The sequence below is a fragment of the Capra hircus genome, chromosome 2, assembly GCF_001704415.2.
Source record: "Capra hircus breed San Clemente chromosome 2, ASM170441v1, whole genome shotgun sequence".
Classification (NCBI taxonomy): Eukaryota; Metazoa; Chordata; class Mammalia; order Artiodactyla; family Bovidae; genus Capra; species Capra hircus.
Genome location: NC_030809.1, coordinates 101959483 through 101978475, shown reverse-complemented (window position 1 = coordinate 101978475; position 18993 = coordinate 101959483). Strand labels below are relative to the sequence as shown.

Sequence of the window (18993 nt, the reverse complement as noted above, 5' to 3'; positions counted from 1 at the left end):
GCCCAAGGGAAAAACAAACAAAATTAAAGAAACATGTTTTAGCCTCATATTTTCCCTTCTCACTAAAAGTTTCAATCAAAACTTTTCCTTCTTAAAGCACTCAGATTTCTTCTTAGATTCTGTCAAATGAGTTTTTTATAGACACCCACACTTGACTGCAGTCCTAAGTGGTACCCAGGCAAGTCACATGTCATGCATTTTTAATTGCTAAAGCCAAGAGTAACCATTCTAATTATGCCCTAATCATTTACTACAGTCAGTTTCTCTTCAGGATGTAAAGTCGTGGAAATAACTCACTAAAAAGCACTTGGAGACTTTGGAGCCTTGGCAGCTGGAACAGAACTTCTGAGAATGCGCTGTGTGAACTTTCCAAAGAAGGCAATACATGTGAGAGGACCCACATGGTAGCAGCAGTTCATTTGGAACCTGGCTGGTGGCTTTTATCTTGGATTTGAGGATTTCACAAGCACATGGAGATGCCTACATGTATATAGCACAACTTGGATGTTTATCTCAATGATTGCTCCAGTTTGCAAAGAGCTGGCCCCATCAACTGCAAAGGAGGGAGGGGCGCCTCTCCAACCTGGGGTGGCTACATCTCGCTGCCAGTAAGTGCTTCATGACTCATTTTCCTCAACAGAATTTTCATAAGGCTGGAATTCAGGGAGGGATGTCTGGAGAATGTCTGAAAGGAAGTTCACAAGCCACTGTCCTGCACTTTACTGGAGAAAACCTTCCATGGTAGTCAGACCAGTTGACTAAAGCAAACAGCAAAAGATTTCAGAAACACTCACCATGAAGTTTGTTTTAGTCAGGTTGAGACCCATGAGTGGGAAAAATACACACAGTAGGTTAACAACTGTATTTATGAGGAACAACAGAATCTATCCAAAAGAGTTACATTGAACCAGCCAACATACGCTAATAAACTTGTATGTGTGTGTGCACGTGGATGTGTGTGTGTTTTAATTCAGACCGATGTCAGATGATGTCAGGTTGACTGATTGCTTGGGATTTATGCAAATTTAGCCAAAATGAAATTGTATGTAAGACTTACTTCTTTTTTCACATGCTTTTTATTTATTTTAAAGGCTTTATAATTACTAACTGTTCTCTTTCAGAATATATTCTGAGAGGGAAGCAAAAATATCACTTTTGCAAAGCCATGTTCATTCTTTCAAAGGTCTGCTGGTAAATTATTCTTACTGATCTTTCCATCTTTCTGGCCTGTGCATACACACCTAACCCATACTAAATTTCACCAGATGGCATTTTAATTCTTTAAAGTAAAGCAGTCGTGGGTTTAGACAGTTGAATTTTTAAACTTCTGTATTTACTGAAAGTGCATATGGTGCTATATGGACAAAGAAATTGTGCTGAAAGAAAAACATTTCTGTCTGCAGTACCTCATAATCTCCCAGAGAAAGAAAAATTGCAGTAACATGGAGTCTGTCTTACAAAATCTTATGTGGCTTTAATCTTCTTCCTCTGCTAAAAGTTAGATACATGTGTATTATACACACCTTAAAGTTATATTTTAAATTCTTCTTTTGGTTGCACATAAAAAGGTTATCCAAAATCCCATGACTTCCCAATATGACTCATAAGTGATTTCTAGAAGAAAATGAAACATAAACCTAAACTTGTTAAAAAAATATTTTAAAAAACCTCTGTATGTCAGCGTAAGCAGATGTTGGTGTAGAATTTACAAGGATAAGAAGGCTATAAAACCTCCCTTGGGCCACTCACAGTTCATTTCAAGGCCAAGAACGCCCCCAAAATCTGTTTCTAATTTTACAGAAATCTTTTGAAATTTGGCACGGTTTTCGAAAGTCCGTGGAAAGAAAAAAAAAAGAAACTTGCCCTAGCTTCGACTTCCAACTACGAAGACAGACCTGCTTCTTTCAACGGTTTTCACAGATCTGGTGACCCACGCTCTGAAGTCAGAATTAGCTAACTTTCAAAAACATCTGGAAAAATGAAGGTTAGTATATGCAGCCTCAGATACTGCTAAAGGATGGGGGCTGGCTGAATTGAGCACAATCAGAGTTTTCTATTGTTTAGAAGGTGAGGATTTGTACATAAGTATGTACTTCCTGGAGTGGGTTAGGATTGGGAAGTTGTTCTAAATATACTGTGGAAACGTTTCTCCTTGCAGAGCTGGAAGAATTCCAGCAATTATAGCCAGATCAGTGGAAGACAATCAAAAGCTTTACAGGGAGGGAGAAAGCGGATTTAGGAGTAAACAAAATCTTGCCATTTCTACTATTTAGCAGAAAACATTTATATGTCTAATTTTCTTTATTTTATGTAGACATGGTTAAAAATTGTAGTTGGAGTTGCCACCTCTGCTGTGCTTGCTTTATTGGTGATGTGTATTGTCTTACGTCCTTCAAGAGGTAAGAATTTTCTCTATTTTGCTCTGTCTGCCTAGAACAGTTTGGAAAAAGCACTAGCATGGTGACAAGAGATTGAACATTTCCTAAGTGCTTATTTTCCAAAGTAACTCTGCTATTTCTAAGAAGACATATAAGCTCCCAGGTATGTTGTTGAGCAACCAGAATCACTGAGGAATTGAAGGCATAGGTAGCAAGAGATTTCCAGTATTACTTTTGCAATAGAAAAACCCGAGCACTCTTCTGTAACACCCCGACGTCTCTCCAAAATACATGCTAAATTCCAAGCTTTGACAGGCCTTTAGAGACAGTATTTTTAACTAACATTGCTTTTCATTATTGGATTGCCTCATGGAAAGTAAAGATGAGTAAGAATGGAAAAGTTAAAACAGAATCTATGGAAATTTTTATTATGAGTCTTTCCAAAAATTTAGGGAGGCAGTCAAGAATAGAGATCTCAGGAATAGCTGCATAGAAAAAGTGAAATTGTTGTTCTAGATGCAAAAGCCAAGAAAATCCAATTAGAAGACTAAATATTATTAAGCAAGCATTATGTTTAGTTTTTAAATTGACCCTTTTTAAACAAGCTTAGATAACATTGATCTCACTTTGCTAAAATGCAGGAGACTGATGCTGGGGCTAGTTTGGATTTAAATTAAGACTTTGTTTATAAACCTTTCTGTGATATCAGGGACATAGGTTTTTATGAAACTATGTAAAGAAGCTGACGATCTAAAACAGGAAAAATGTACAATAATAACATGTCTAGCTTTGGAGTCTAGGGAAAGGAAAAATGTTTGCCCCTACATTAAAAGCTTATGATAGCTTCTGATAGCTTATGATAGCTGAAGTGGGAAATACCTCTGGTTAAAAGCTAACTGACAATAATGGAAGAACAGTGACAAGCCTTTAGCTGAAGAAAGTATGAGTTCTGAATTATTTATCGCTTTAAAAATGAAATATAGGAAAATACTGTGAAAAATTAAAAATGCTCATGAGATTTGCACAGAATTACAAAATGAGGAAGTTAACCAATAAGATAAAGGCAATATGTCTTCAGTGTAGATCTTCAATACTCATTCCTCTCTGCTAGCACAAGATTATTCTGAGGCTGTTGATTGAAAGAGATTGTGTGAGTCTGTATTTTTTGTACTTTGTCAAGTTAAAATTGTTTTCAGACCAGTGTCTCACCTCATTTTGGGGCCGTATTTTTCTCAAAACAGCAGTGGTCAGGTAGTGGATTAGGTCCTATCCTATTGATTCCTTAAATGCTAATACATGCAAAAATAACACCTAATTTTTAAAGGAAACTCCCCAATACTTGAAATGGATATTTTGCTCCATCAGAAACAAATGTGCGGGGAACACAAGTGTGTGGATTTTAGGGGAACTAAGATCCTGCATGCTGCTCAGGGTGGTCTTAAAAAAACAGTCAAGGAAAAGTATGTGGATTTTATGGTGAACCTGCCTCCATGTCTAGAGGCAAGGGTGAGTTGCATTTGCACTTTGGAATTTGAGTCATTATTTCCAGTAAGAAATATATGACAGTTATAATATATAAAAGTAAGAACATTTTGAGAAACTTAAAGACCCACTTACAAAACACTCCTTCATTTGTTGTTGTTTAGTCGCTGTTCAGTCATGGCTCCTTGCGATCCCACGGACTGCAGCACGCCAGGTTTCCCTGTCCTTCACCATCTTCTGGAGCTTGCTCAAACTCATGTCCATTGAGTCAGTGATGCCATCCAACTATGTCATCCACTGTCATCCCCTTCTCCTGCCTTCAATCTTTCCCAGCATCAGGGTCTTTTCCAATGAGTCAGCTCTTTGCATCAGGTGGCCAAAGTGTTGGAGCTTCAGCTTCATCATTGTTATATATTGACAAATGAAGTCCCACTAGCTAGTCCCACTCAGTTAACTGAGTTTCACCTCTGCCCATCATTGTGCTAGTTGGGGAAATAAGGGCACTGCATTTAGACTTTCATCTGAAAGTATGATTAAGAACGCAGTATGGATGCTCAGTCATTACCACCAATATGGGATCAGGCATTCACTTAGACCACTGGGTCACTTAAATCACCAGGTCTAAGTGAAATAAGAAGAGGAAGGGCTTTTCCAAGGAGAGGGTAGGTCCCAGGAACATTAGTCTGAAAATTAAAAGAGCTTTGGGGGAATTAGGCAGGATTTTAGGAACAAATAGGGCAATGGGGTGGTAAAATGAGAAAGATCCATTTAGCTCACTCACATAATAATAAAAATAACAGATAACTATTTTGGGACTTCCTAATTTTCCCATTTTTTATTTTTACCCAATGAGAAACACACGTGAGTTCCCACACCTTAGACCCAAGCTGTCCTAACTGGCCTACTCCCCTCCAACCAATTCCCTTTCTTTTCTCCTGTCTCTATTTTTTCTCTTGAGGTTCTTCTTCCCAAGCATCATTCCTCATCCTATGTGAAGATACAACCACACCAAGAGTAGAAACTAAGCTTCTCATCTTTCCCTCTTTTTCGCCAACCCTGAGGACAAACACAAGACTTTTTGGTTTAAGAGATATGCAGAAGTGACAAAATAAAAGCCAGACAAGCAAAAACTAGAATTGGAAAGTAACAGAGGCTCCAGAATTTCTCAAGTAAATTCTATATGGCCTTGCTTCATGATTTACAGTTTCTGAATTCCTGAACCTTTGTGAAAGGTCTTATGGGAGCTATCTGCACTTTTCTTGATTTCAAACTGAACTGATAGAGTTCACTACATGAGCAAACACTCAACAAACATTAACTTTTTTTTAAACAATTGCTAACATTTTGTGGCAGCTTAATAAATGGTAGCAAGCATTTCATTGTGTTCTCCATCCTAGTACACAAAGATGACAGCTCCCTCTGTGTGATGTTTTTTTTTTTTTTTTTCTCAACAGTGCTCTTCTTTAAGTCTGAGAGTAGGGAGTAGTTCTTCCTGAGTAGCACCCGTGTTCCTATCTTCCACCTCTTTGGGTCAAAAATGAATTTTTTCAGGAATTTTGGTTGCAAGGGAAGGATATTGGCAGCTCTAAGGCAAAAGCAGGAGAGAAGAAATGAAGAAGAAAGGAAAAGGAAGCTGAGGTGGGTGGGAGTAGAGAATAAGGCTGAGTGAGGGAGAAAGGGAAGAGAGATTATAAAGTGTGGAGAAGTCGGGTTCTTCTGGGCAGGGCTTCCAGTGCCTGCAGTAAAAGGAGCGCCACCTTTAGCTAGCGTAGGTTCAGATCTCCTTGAAGGCCTCTCATCGACCTCTGCATACTTTTCCTTTTATTATTTTTTCATTGTTGGTTTTGGCCTGCAGTATTTTATACAAACTTGCATTAGTTGTCAATTTTTTTAAATCATAAGATTTCACGTAAAAATGTAATTTTTTTACTTCTTTTTAAATATTAGATCTGACAACATTGGACCCAGAAGCAGCTGTTGTCTTTAGGTTGGCAATGCATTCTCCAGTTTGCTACATACCCCAATATAAAATAGAAAATGGAGAAAAACTTTCAGTTTTATTTGCATAAAATAACATATTCACTTACAACATCAAATTGACTCTTATAAACACTTGGATTTTTAACTCGTGAGCCAAAGAAGTTATAGTGTTCCTCTTGTGATTAAAAATAACCACCTACTGAATATAAAACAAAAACAAAAACAGAGATTAGCATCCCATAGTTATCCATTATCCACAATGCCTAGTCCACTGTGACTTTTGGGTACTTTGGTTATTTGTTCAACAGTTATTTATTGAGTACCTTCCGGATACCAGGCACAGGTATAAGGCATAAATGACAATTCTCTGGCCTTACTAAAGGACAGTCTGACAATAAACAAGTAAATAAATGAATTAATAGAATATTTCAAATTTGTAAAAGCGCTACAGAAGACAGCTGGAGTGGGGTTGTGTTAGACATCCAGGGCTGCCATAACAAAATATCACCTGGGTGATAATAATAAAAATCAAAATAAAGCCTGGGTGGCTTAAATAACAGAAGTTTCTGTTCTCACAGTTATGGAGACTGGAAGTCTCAGATCAAGGGGTGACTGGGTTTAGCTTTTCTGGAGGCTTCTCTCCTTGGCTTGTAGGTGGATGCCTTATTGCTTTGTCCTCACATGACTTTTTCTGTGTGCTTGCGCATTCCTGGTATCTCTTCCTTTTTCAGTAAGGACACCAGTGGCTTCATCAGATTAGGGCTCCGCTGTGTGTTCCTGTGTAATCGTAATTACTTTGTTAAAGCACTTATTTCCTACAGTTCCACTGAGGATTGGAGCTTCAGTTTATGTATTTTGAGGGGACAAAATTCAGTTCATAACAAAAGTGGCTAGGGAAGGCTTCTCTGAGACGATATCTGAGCCAAGACCTAAAGGGCAGGAAGGATGCAAACTAGAGGCTAGATCCTCACTGCAGAGGGAAATGCAGATACAAAGTCTCTGACGTAGGCAAGTATGTGGGAGGTTCAACCTGTGCGGCCAAAATCATGTAACCAATGAACACAGGAAAATAGGTATATACATATAGACTTATGAGTATAATACACATTTATAAACTGTATAGTGATTGCTTACTTAGGTAAGTAATAACCTTATATAATTATTTCAGAAGATAATCTGAATTCACAGATGATTTAGACAGAATGTGGATCAATATTTTATAAAGACAAGTATCATTTAGAATGCCTATATTTTCAGCAGAAATCCATTGTTATTATTACTATTAGTGTAACTATTACTAGTACTATAATCTCAACAATCATTCTTTGTAAAGTAAGATATATATGAGACCAAATTATCATCAAAGGAGATGTGAATTTGTTTTTAAGGCTTAAAATTTTCCCAGTATCAACATTCAGAACTGTGAAACAGACTCCCTCAAACATCTTAAGAGTTTTAAGCTTATTTATTCACTGTTCTTTTGGAGGAAATATGGGGAAGTCTAAAGGGCTAAGGAAAAGATTTAGAAAGTTCATGGACCTAAAAGTGTTTTTGAGTTGAGTATAAATATATCAGCCTTGCAGATTATATTTCTCTACTTTGCTCTTGGATTTTAAAATCACAGAGGATGAATCTTGGCAAATTATTTTTCAGTTTTGCCAAATTCTAAATAATTTGAAAACAATCCAAGTTAATGCATGATTCCCACATTGCAGAGGAGTTTACCTGTCTCTGATTTCCAAAGTGAATTGTGTTACAACTTACACAAGAATTTATAGTCATACATACACCTTGAAAAAAACAGGTTCTAAAGCTCTAACGGGGAATATGGAATCAAGGCTAAAGATTTTTTAACAACAAGAGACAATCAAACAGCCTTAAAATCTAGGAACATGCTAGGGTAAATTAAAATAATATCTCCATGGGATAATCAATATTAATGAGTCTTTTATTTACTTATTGCTTATTTTATGTAAAGCAAAGAACTTACTTTTAATTTCAGTATCCTTGTGAATTAACAAAAAATATGTAGTAAAAATGGAATAGCTTACAATCCTTATTAACCTTTATCCCTGTGAGTAATAAACAAATAGAGTTGCTTCATATCTAAATTAAAATTTCTCCAATAGATTATGATTTTTATACTTGGTAGAAAAACTGATGTGATAGTACTCCTTAAAGGAACAGGTTAGAAAGACTGTATGTCAAAAAAAAATAATAATCAGACAACTTAGATGAAAAGAACAAATTTCTATAAAGATAAAAACTACCACAATTCACTCAAGAGTAAACATAAAACCTGAATAGAATTATAACAACTGAGAAAATTGTTTTAATGATTTTAAAACTTCCCACAAAGAAAACCCCAAGCCCAGTTGACTTCTCTGGTAAACTCTAGAGAACATTTTAAGAAGAATTATTATCAACCCTTCATAAACTCTTTCAAAATAAAAAATAGAACACTTATCAATTCATCTTTAAGGCTAGATGCTGTGATACCAAAACCATACTTCTTTACACTACAAGTAAAGAAGTTACAGACCAATAGTAGTTACAGAACAATATTTATTATGAATATAAATGGAAAGATCCTCATCATACTACTAGCAAGCCAAATCCAGTAATATATAAAAAGGATTATTCACCAAGATCAAGTGAGATTTATCCCAAGAGTATAAGGTTTAACATCCAAAAATCAGTTACTATAATGAGTTATATTAATAGAAAAAGAGACAAAAAAATATGGTGATTTCAATAGATACAGAAAAAGGATTTAACAAAATACATCTCCCTTTCATTATGGAAACACTCAGCAGACTGGAAATAGGAGGAAGTTCCTCTAATAAAGGGCATCCACAAAAAAAAAAAAAAATCAGAGTTAATATCACACTGGTGAAAGTCAGTGCTCTTCCCCTAAGATCAAGAATAAGATAGCATGTTAGTTCTTGTTTCTATTAAATGTCTTATTGACAGTTGTATGGGCTTCCCTTGTGGCTCAGCTGGTAAAGAATCCACTTGCAATTTGGGAGACCTGGTTTTGATCCCTGGGTTGGGAAGATCCCCTGGAGAAGGAAAAGGCTATCTATTCCAGTACTCTGGCCTGGAGAATTCCGTGGACTGTACAGTCCATGGGGTCGCAAAGAGTCGGACACGACTGAGAGACGTTCACTTTCACTTTTTGGCAGTTGTATCCAGGGCAATTAGATAAAGAAAGAAAGAAAATTATCCAGATTGGGAAGGAAGAAGTAAAACTATCTCTGTTTACAGATGACATGATCTTGTTTATGGAAAATCCTAAGGAATTCACTAAAAAATAATGGAACTAACAAGCAAGTTGAGTAAATTTGCAAAACACAAGATTAATATATATAAATCATTTCCTATACATTAGCAATAAACAATACAAAAAGATATAAATAAACAAAAATAAATCCTATATTTATAGATCACAAAACAGCATTTTAAAGATGGCAATAATCTCTAATATGTCTGCAAACTAAATATGACCCCTATCCAAATCACAGATAATACTTTCTGCAGAAATTTATAAGGTGATTCCAAAATTCACATGGAAATACAAGGGATCCAGAATCAGTTCAGTTCAGTCGCTCAGTCCTGTCCAACTCTTTGCGACCCCATGAATCGCAGCACACCAGGCCTCCCTGTCCATCACCATTTCCCGGAGTTCACTCAGACTCACGTCCATTGAGTCAATGATGCCATCCAGCCATCTCATCCTCGATCATCCCCTTCTCCTCCTGCCCCCAATCCCTCCCAGCATCAGAGTCTTTTCCAATGAGTCAACTCTTCGAATGAGGTGGCCAAAGTACTGGAGCTTCAGCTTCAGCATCATTCCTTCCAAAGAAATCCCAGGGTTGATCTCCTTCAGAATGGACTGGTTGGATCTCCTTGCAGTCCAAGGGACTCTCAAGAGTCTTCTCCAACACCACAGCTCAAAAGCATCAATTCTTCGGCGCTCAGCCTTCTTCACAGTCCAACTCTCACATCCATACATGACCACTGGAAAAACCATAGCCTTGACTAGACGGACCTTAGTCAGCAAAGTAATGTCTCTGCTTTTGAATATGCTATCTAGGTTGCTCATAACTTTTCTTCCAAGGAGTAAGCGTCTTTTAATTTCATGGCTGCAGTCACCATCTGCAGTGATTTTGGAGCCCAAAAAGATAAAGTCTGACACTGTTTCCACTGTTTCCCCATCTATTTCCCATGAAGTGGTAGGACCAGATGCCATGATCTTCGTTTTCTGAATGTTGAGCTTTAAGCCAACTTTTTCACTCTCCTTTCACTTTCATCAAGAGGGTTTTTAGTTCCTCTTCATTTTCTGCCATAAGGGTGGTGTCATCTGCATATCAGAGGTTATTGATATTTTTCCCAGCAATCTTGATTCCAGCTTGTGTTTCTTCCAGTCCAGCATTTCTCATGATGTACTCTGCACAGAACTTAAATAAGCAGGGTGACAATATACAGCCTTGACGTACTCCTTTTCCTGTTTGGAACCAGTCTGTTGTTCCATGTCCAGTTCTAACTGTTGCTTTCTGACCTACATATAGGTTTCTCAAGAGGCAGGTCAGGTGGTCTGGTATTCCCATCTCTTTCATAATTTTCCACAGTTTATTGTGATCCACACAGTCAAAGGCTTTGGTATAGTCAATAAAGCAGAAATAGATGTTTTTCTGGAACTCTCTTGCTTTTTTGATGATCCAGTGGATGTTGGCAATTTGATCTCTGGTTCCTCTGCCTTTTCTAAAACCAGCTTGAACATCAGGGAGCTCACGGTTCATGTATTGCTGAAGCTTGGCTTGGAGAATTTTGAGCATTACTTTACTAGCATGTAAGATGAGTGCAATTGTACAGTAGTTTGAGCATTCTTTGGCATTGCCTTTCTTTGGGATTGGAATGAAAACTGACCTTTTCCAGTCCTGTGGCCACTGCTGAGTTTTCCAAATTTGCTGGCATATTGAGTGCAGCACTTTTAAAGCGTCATCTTTCAGGATTTGAAACAGCTCCACTGGAATTCCATCACCTCCACTAGCTTTTTTCGTAGTGATGCTTTCTAAGGCCCCCTTGACTTCACATTCCAAGATGTCTGGCTCTAGATTAGTGATCACATCATCATGATTATCTTGGTCGTGAAGATCTTTTTTGTACAGTTCTGTGTATTCTTAGCTATCTTGAAATGGAAGAATGAATCTGCCTGCACTGCAGGCAGATTCTTTACCCACTGAGTCATTAGGGAAGCCCACAGCATCCGGGAAGCCAAAGGACAGACATATCCCCTAAAGAAGATATTGTGCTTGTTGCTGAGTCACTAAGCCATGTCTCTTTGTGACCCCATGGACTCAGCATGCCAGGCTCCCTTTCTCCTGGGGTTTGTTCAAACTCATGTTCATTGAGTCAGTGAACCATCCAACTATCTCATTCTGTCACCCTCTTCTTCTCCTGCCCTCTTTCTTTTCCAACATCAGGGTCTTCTCCAATGAGTTGGCTCTTCCCATCAGGTGACCAAAGTATTGGAGCTTCAGATTCAGCATCAGTCCTCCCCATGAATATTCAGAGTTGATTTCCTTTACAATTGACTGGTTTGATCTCCTTGCTGTCCAAGGGACTCTCAAGAGTCTTCTCTAGCATCACAGTTCAAAATCATCAGTTCTTCAGTGCTCAACCTTCCTTATGGTCCTACTCTCACATCCATACATAACTACTGGAAAGAAGATATGAAAGTAACCAATAAGCTTATGAAAAGAGACTCAACATCATTAGTCATTTGAAAAATATAAATCAAATTCACAATGAAGGGATTTCCTTGGTGATCCAGTGGTTAAGAATGTGGACTTTCACTGCAGGGGGCCCGGGTTTGATCCCAGGGAATTAAGATCTTGGGTGCCAAGAGATGTGGCCAAAACAAACAAATAAACAATAAAAACCAAAAAAAAAAAAAAAAACCCCGCAAAGAAATACTAGAAATGAAATTGCAGGTGTAGCAAACAGATATCCATTACAGCCTACCTAGTGAGACATAGCTTGGCCTTGGAGGTTGTAGTAGAAATAGAGAGGGTAGAGAGAGATTTGGACATAGAATTGTCAGACCTGGATGCTAGACAAAGGTGGTAAGCAAAGAGGAAAGGCAAAGATAATTCACAGGTATTTAAATTGAACAATGAAGTGGATGATAGTGCCACTGACTTGGAGAAATCTGGAGCAGCAGGATGGAATTCCTGTTTTTCTGAGCTTTAGACATACTGATTTTGAAGTGCTTGTGAAATACACAAGTGGAAATATCATCTAGGATTCAAAGAAGAAATCCAAGTAAATTCAATAAAAATTACATCACAGTTTAAAACAGAGATTAGAGGAAGATGAGCTGGCAAAGGAGACCGAGTGGGCCTTCAAATATAGACCAGGTTTGCTTTCATCTTCAGGGTCACCAAAACATTTGTCATTTAACACCATGTGGCGCTAGTGATAAAGAACTCACCTGCCAATGGAGGAGACTTAAGAGACGAAGATTCGATTCCTGGGTTGGGAAGATCCCCTTTAGGATGGCATGGAAACCCACTCCAGTACTTATGCCCAGAGAATCCCACAGAGAGAGGAGCCTGGTGAGCTACAGTCCATAGCATTGTGAAGAGTCTCCCACGACTGAGGTGATTTAGCAGGCACGGAAAGTAGTGAAGATCACAGGGTATGGTCAACACAAAGCATAAGAACATAGCGCATGCATATGTTCTCAGCCACTTCAGTTGTGTCCAACTCTGCGACCCTATGGACTGTGGCCTGCCAGGTTCCTCTGCCCGTGGGATTCTCTACGCAAGAATTCTAGAGTGGGTTGCCATGCCCTTCTCCAGGGGATGTTCCTGACCCAGGGATTGGACCCGCATCTCTTATATCTCCTGCGTTGGTAGGTGAATTCTTTACCACTGAGCCACTTGGGAAGCCCCTTTCTGCTCTAGAGATCAGGGCGGGGGGAAGCCCCATTTAACATAGCACAACAATAACATAATACACAAAATAAACTTTTAAAAACCTGACAATTCCTTTGAATAACTTATGTTGTTTAGTGTTATCTACAGAGAGAACCTTGAAATATTCTTTCAAAACCAAGAGCTACTACATTGTTCAGTGAGACATTAAAAGCTTTATAGCAACCTCTTTGCTAATATTTGACGAAGATCAAATCGTCTCATTTTTCTCTTAATGTTCGTTTTGAGATATAACTATCCTACCTCCCCTTGTGTGCTGTTTGATTTTTGTGTTTGTTTTGTTTTGTTGTTGTTTTATTACAGTGTGCATTAACTTTAAATCAAAAGGTAATGAATGGTAAAGCACCCAGTCTCTAAAATCAGATGGAGCTAGATTTAAACCCCAGCTCTGTTATATATTAGCAAGTTATTTTAACTCTCTTAATTTCCATTTTCTAATCTTCAAAATGGTGTTGATAATAGTACTTATATATCAGAGACTTGCTGTGAGTGTTTCATGGGACTATACATGTAGCGTGCCCCATACACAGAACTTAGTATAACACTTTTTGTTACTGGTCTAAAGCTACCACAGTGCCATTTCTTCAAAGTTGTCAGCCTTTGCCCAAATATAATATTAGTTTTAAATAGTTTGTTCCCCACCCTTTTATTTCTAGCATTTACTCCTATGGTGCTCACTCCAGAAATAAACATGACCTGATGAGATGGCTGGACATATTGCCTACTGAGGACAGTATCATTGTAGAGCAAGCAGGGAGACAGATGCAGTGTGCCTGGAAGTCCATGTCACTCCACTGAGATGGCCTCATAAGCATCAGTTTCAAAATCAGAATGAAAGTGAGAACAAAAAGACCCACCAGCCATTCATGAGCCCACTTAATAAACCATGTTTTCTCATTTAGTTTGTGATGAATATTAGAACTGACATCTGATGTCTCTGCTCTGACAGTTATTGCCAGTTTTTCAAGACTAGAAAATTAAATGACAGAAATAGAATCCTAATAAAGAATAAATACAAAATTTTAAGAAAGAATTAGGAGAATAGTGAATCATTACTTGTAAATTATTTCTGTGAATTGTAATTTCTTGGATTCGTAATTGAAATAATTCCCATCTTTGTTTTAATAAGTTGAAAATGCAAATAATTATTGTTAATTAGAGTGTTTAAGCAGTGTATGAGTAACTGTAAAGATGAGCCAAATTGACTCGAAGGGCGCTATCAGGAATTAAGTGTTAAGCGAGTGTCAGTTACCAGTGGAAGAAAGATACACTCTCAGAATTCATTTCTACTTCTGTTCAACTACTTTGAGTTTAAAAATTTCAGATGGCAAAACTAAACTTTCAAAATAATCAAGAGATTATAATTCAGTATTAAAACACTATTTAGAAAAAGTAATGAAAATCCACGCATTCAATTTTTTAGGTGACTAGAACTTGTTTAGTGTGATTGATGCCATAGTGATGAATTTTATACTGATCTACACATACAAACACACACACACACACACACACGCACACATTCAAAACACTAGAAAACAATGGCTCCTTCCCCTATCATTGGTTTCCCTGTTATCTTGTTTAAATATAAGCTATGGCAAGATCAGTCCCCTTGTCCTTTCTCTATTCCTTAAAAGTCAGCAGAAGGAATGTACCTAAAGAAGAATCCATCTGGCAATGAGCAAGAGGACTGAATAGAGACAGAAACATTAGGAGACTCTGAACATTCCTTGAAAGCCATGATCAACATTAGCTGTGGGGAGTTTGTCTGTGAGATGTAAATTGCTATGCAGGCCAGATCTAGCCACCTACCAGGAGTTCATAGGCAGTGAGAAATTCAACTGATAGGCACAGGAGAACATTGAACCAAGCAGATTCAGTGAAATCACTAAACTTGGATTCTTTGAAGAAGACTTACCAGTGGGGCTTGAACAAAAATGAAAATCAGGGTTTTCTCCCCAATTCTGAATCAGTAGATTTGAGATAAAAACTAGGAATCTGTTTTTCAAACAAGTGCTCCAGCTAACTCCAAGGACAAAATTTTGATATATTTTAAAACGATGTCCAGGTAGAAGAGTTTATATATTAAGTTTATAACATGGACAGGATGGTAAAGAGCAAGGGCAGGTGTATCTTTGGAGGAGGATTAGTAAAAAAAAAAAAACACCTAAAATAAAATCTGTACAGTTGATTTATTTTTTCATTGAACAAATATTTATTTTTCTTCCACTATATGCTGAGCACGGTCCTAGCTGGTACAGAGAACCAGAGATTAGATTGGAAATTCTAAGTACATGTTTTATAACTCTTAATATGTGACCCAATCCATCATCTTAGAGCAGGTATATTACTCTATTCTATTATGAACGTGTGGTCATTTTAAGCAGGAAGAAAAGAATGCCTAATGTAAATTTTCCCCCATCTGATTCAGTAGAATCAGCCAGACTCCAGGACAGGCTGACACCTTTTGATCTCTGGTTACACTCCATGCAAAGTTAGGAGTAATCACCTATCCCAAAGCTGTGCCGCAAACCCTATACAGCTGGCTCCTCTTGATGTGTTCAGTATAACATCTTATCTCTTCCTGGGTACTGGTGGGGCTATTATCATTATGATAATTAGCAGTACAGTTAATGCATATTTAAATTGTTTCATAGATATTGAGTCAATATGACATATGTTAAGTTCTCTAGATCATTAGCATTTATAGCTACTATCAGTTCAGTTCAGTTCATTCGCTCAGTCGTGTCTGACTCTTTGTGACTCCATGGACTGCAGCATGCCAGGCTTCCCTGTCCATCACCGACTACTCCTGGAGCTTACTCAAACTCATGTCCATCGAGTCAGTGATGCCATCCAACCATCTCATCCTCTGTTGTCCCCTTCTCCTCCAGTGATCAATCTTTCCCAGCATCAGATTCTTTTCCAATGAGTCAGTTCTTCGCATCAGGTGGCCAAAGTATTGGAGTGTCAGCTTCAGCATCAGTCCTTCCTATGAATATTCAGGACTGATCTCCTTTAGGATTAACTGATTGGATCTCCTTGGGACTCTGAAGAGTCTTCTCCAACACCACAGTTGCATAGCTACTATGCACCCATTTAAAATAAATGACCGGCTGAGAAGTAATATGACATATACACTTACTCTCACATAACTTTCTTGGATAATCTAAATTAGAGGTTACAAAGAGTAAATAACTAATCCTTGAAATCTTCTTGAGAAATCTGATAAGAATCAATGTGATTGTTAATGTTAAACAAAGGAAAATGAGTAGGAATTTTAAAATAATTTGAAATTCTTGTTTTTTAATAAATTTATTTATCCATATGTGTGATATTAGTACTAACTGTACTTAACGATCATGACTGGACTATTTCAGTTATAGCCCTAGGATGACCAAGATGTTCCAAGTATAACTGATGAATTCCATTACTTTAGAATAAAAATTAACCTTTATATACTAATTGTTTAATATGAAACTGCATTTCCTATATTGTCAGGGAACGTTCAACTTTAAGGAATCCAATATGTTGCGCTTTTTTTCCTTTGTGTGCCGTTTCTCAAGGATTCTCTGTTCCTTATCAGTTCCTATTCCGGGAACAAGTGGAGCTGCACACAGTTCTCAGGACTGAGATCATGGGAAAGGGTATCTGCCTGGATTCCTCTCAGTGGCTCCCTTCAATGACTCTTTTCAGTGTCAGTGACCTTGTATGTATTAGACTATCCATTTTGTTACAATTGATGGGATTTCATCCTTTGTATTGACTGAGTAATCATTTTACTAAATATATAAGCCTGCATTTCTGCTAATAAAATACCCTTGTTCCACTAGAGACTTGGGTCCTCATGTCATTCTTTCTCTCTCTCCCTCTGGCTAATTCTCTGGAGCATGGCAGCCTGCTGAGCTCACGTTCCTGCCCAGGCTTTCAAGACCTCTTCCAGAGGATGCCCTGTGCCTCTGTGAGTGGTGCAAGCCCTGTTCTAGGGCTTTATTGGTTCTCTGCCTAACCCAGGGAATACTAGCCTTTTTCTCTCTTTTGGTTTCTTATCGTTGACTCCCCACCACCAGGCTCTGGTCCATTAAAGGACCGCAACACTATATTGTGATTTGGTGTGTTTGTGCTTAGTTACTCAGTTGCGTTTGATTTTTTGCGACCCCATGGACTATATGAAACCCACTGGTCTCCTCTGTCCATGAGATTCTCCAGGCAAGAATACTGGAGTGGATTGTCATGCCCTCCTTGCTGTGATTTTAGTAGATATTTTTAAAAATCTCAGTGGCCAAATTAGTTTGGGAAACACAGTTCAAAAATATTTATTTCAAGAATATGATGAGCTATGACAATAACAAAAGCTAACATTTGTTGACTGCCAAGCATAGAGTTAAATGTTTCACTTGAATTAGCTCACTTAATTTAACCTTCTACAAAAATGAAGACTAATTATAGCTAAGAACTTCTCAATTAAACATAATTGCAAGTAAGGGAAATTATATTCAAGGATACTTAAATAAGAAAATATATTATATAAGTCATTAGCCATAATCAAAGCATTATTCATGCTAGAAAAAAAAGATGTCACCAAGATTATATTAATTTATTGAATTAGTAACTAAAAAAGTTTTTTAAAAGTGATTACCTAAGTTTTCTTGGTATTCATAATACAGGGGTTCACTAAGGTAAATTTTTTTCATCTGTAAGTTCAGTATTGTGAAGACACAAATTAAATATATCTCAGAAGAAAATAATTTCCAGTGTAAATAGTACTAGAATTTTCCCTTGACTATTTAGAAACAGATTGCAATTTGCTCTTGAAAGTTAAATAAAATCAAATTAAAATATTTAGCAGTTATACTAATGCTATTGTAGTAAAATGGTATTTTATTCATTGAATGGGAATTACCAAATCAGTGGTATGAATTTTGTACAAGATCATTTAATTAATTAGAACTACTTTCATTAGAAATAATTGTATAGCATGTAGAACTTTACTTAGGATGCAAAGTACCTGTACAAATGTGATTATTAGAATAATCTAATTTCATTCATTAAGTATTTAGTGTCTGGTTGCAAACGGGTTCATCAGTCACTCATGTTCTTCTAGCTACCAGGATAATGTTTAGTAAATTGAGATAACTCATGGTCCTAATAAAAAGTTGAAGCATACTTACTTCAGTGAGAATCAGTTAAAACCTCCGAAAATGCTATTATCCAGTTGGTCCCTTGGACCTTATCATATGGCAGTTCACTTATGTGATTGTATAGTTAATAGAGCATGTTTTTTCTTAAATTCCAAAATTTAAAGTGGTAGACCTGGAAGGTATTATCAACATTTTCTAGTCCAGTCCTTTACATTATAGGTGAGCAAGCTGTGATGCCAGAGATTGTCTTACCCAGTATAGGAAATTGGTAGTAGAAACATTCTGTCAAGAAGAGTGCACAAATGTCATCCATCTACCCATCAATCCTTCATTTCATGTATTCATTCATTCAACAAGTATTTATTAAATGCCTACTATGTTCTAGACCCTAGGGATATGGTGGTAAACAAAACTAGACATGGTCCCTGGCCTTACGTGACTCTTTTGAGAATACAGTGGGAGGTAACAAAATGTGAATAAAATAATCACTCAAATGCATACAAGATAACAAACCAAGACAAATGTTCTTTGAAAGGGGAACCTGACCTATGGTACTGTATAACAAGGGAACCAGACCTAAACCAAGGGGTCAGGAAGGGCTTGCTAGAGGAAGTGGCTCTTATATTAAGCACAAAGGGCTAAAAATAAGTTATACGGAGAAGGGAGAGGGTGAAAAGAAGTGCAACGGCTCTAGAGAAAGAAGTAAATATTTGAGGAACAGAAAGTCCAGCATGTTTGGAATCTAGAGGTAGTGAGAAAAGGGCAAGAAAGGGCTGGAGAGATAGATCATCCCAGATCAGCTAGGGCCTATTGTCCAGACTAATGGTTTTGTTCTTTATCTTAAGAGTCTTGGAAAGTTGTGGAAGAGTTTAGCAGGAAGATAAAGTTAAAGCTCATATTTCACAGCTTTATTTTTACATGAGCAAATACCAGATTTGTATATCCTATTCAGAGTATAGGACACTTTCCTCCGTTTTGATTCTATAAGTGATGGTCTGGAGAAGGGGTAAGGTA

General features: G+C 37.4%; 1 protein-coding gene across 1 annotated transcript in view; it reads left to right on the top strand.

Annotated features, from left to right (window-relative positions):
- FAP (fibroblast activation protein alpha) overlaps window positions 357–18993 on the top strand; it is an 82629-nt gene continuing 63992 nt past the window's right edge. The window contains exons 1-3 of the mRNA XM_005676043.3: window positions 357–608; window positions 1801–1984; window positions 2315–2399. Coding sequence (XP_005676100.2) covers window positions 1979–1984; window positions 2315–2399 — 91 coding nt within the window. The 5' untranslated portion in view covers window positions 357–608; window positions 1801–1978. The remainder of the gene's footprint in view (window positions 609–1800; window positions 1985–2314; window positions 2400–18993) is intronic.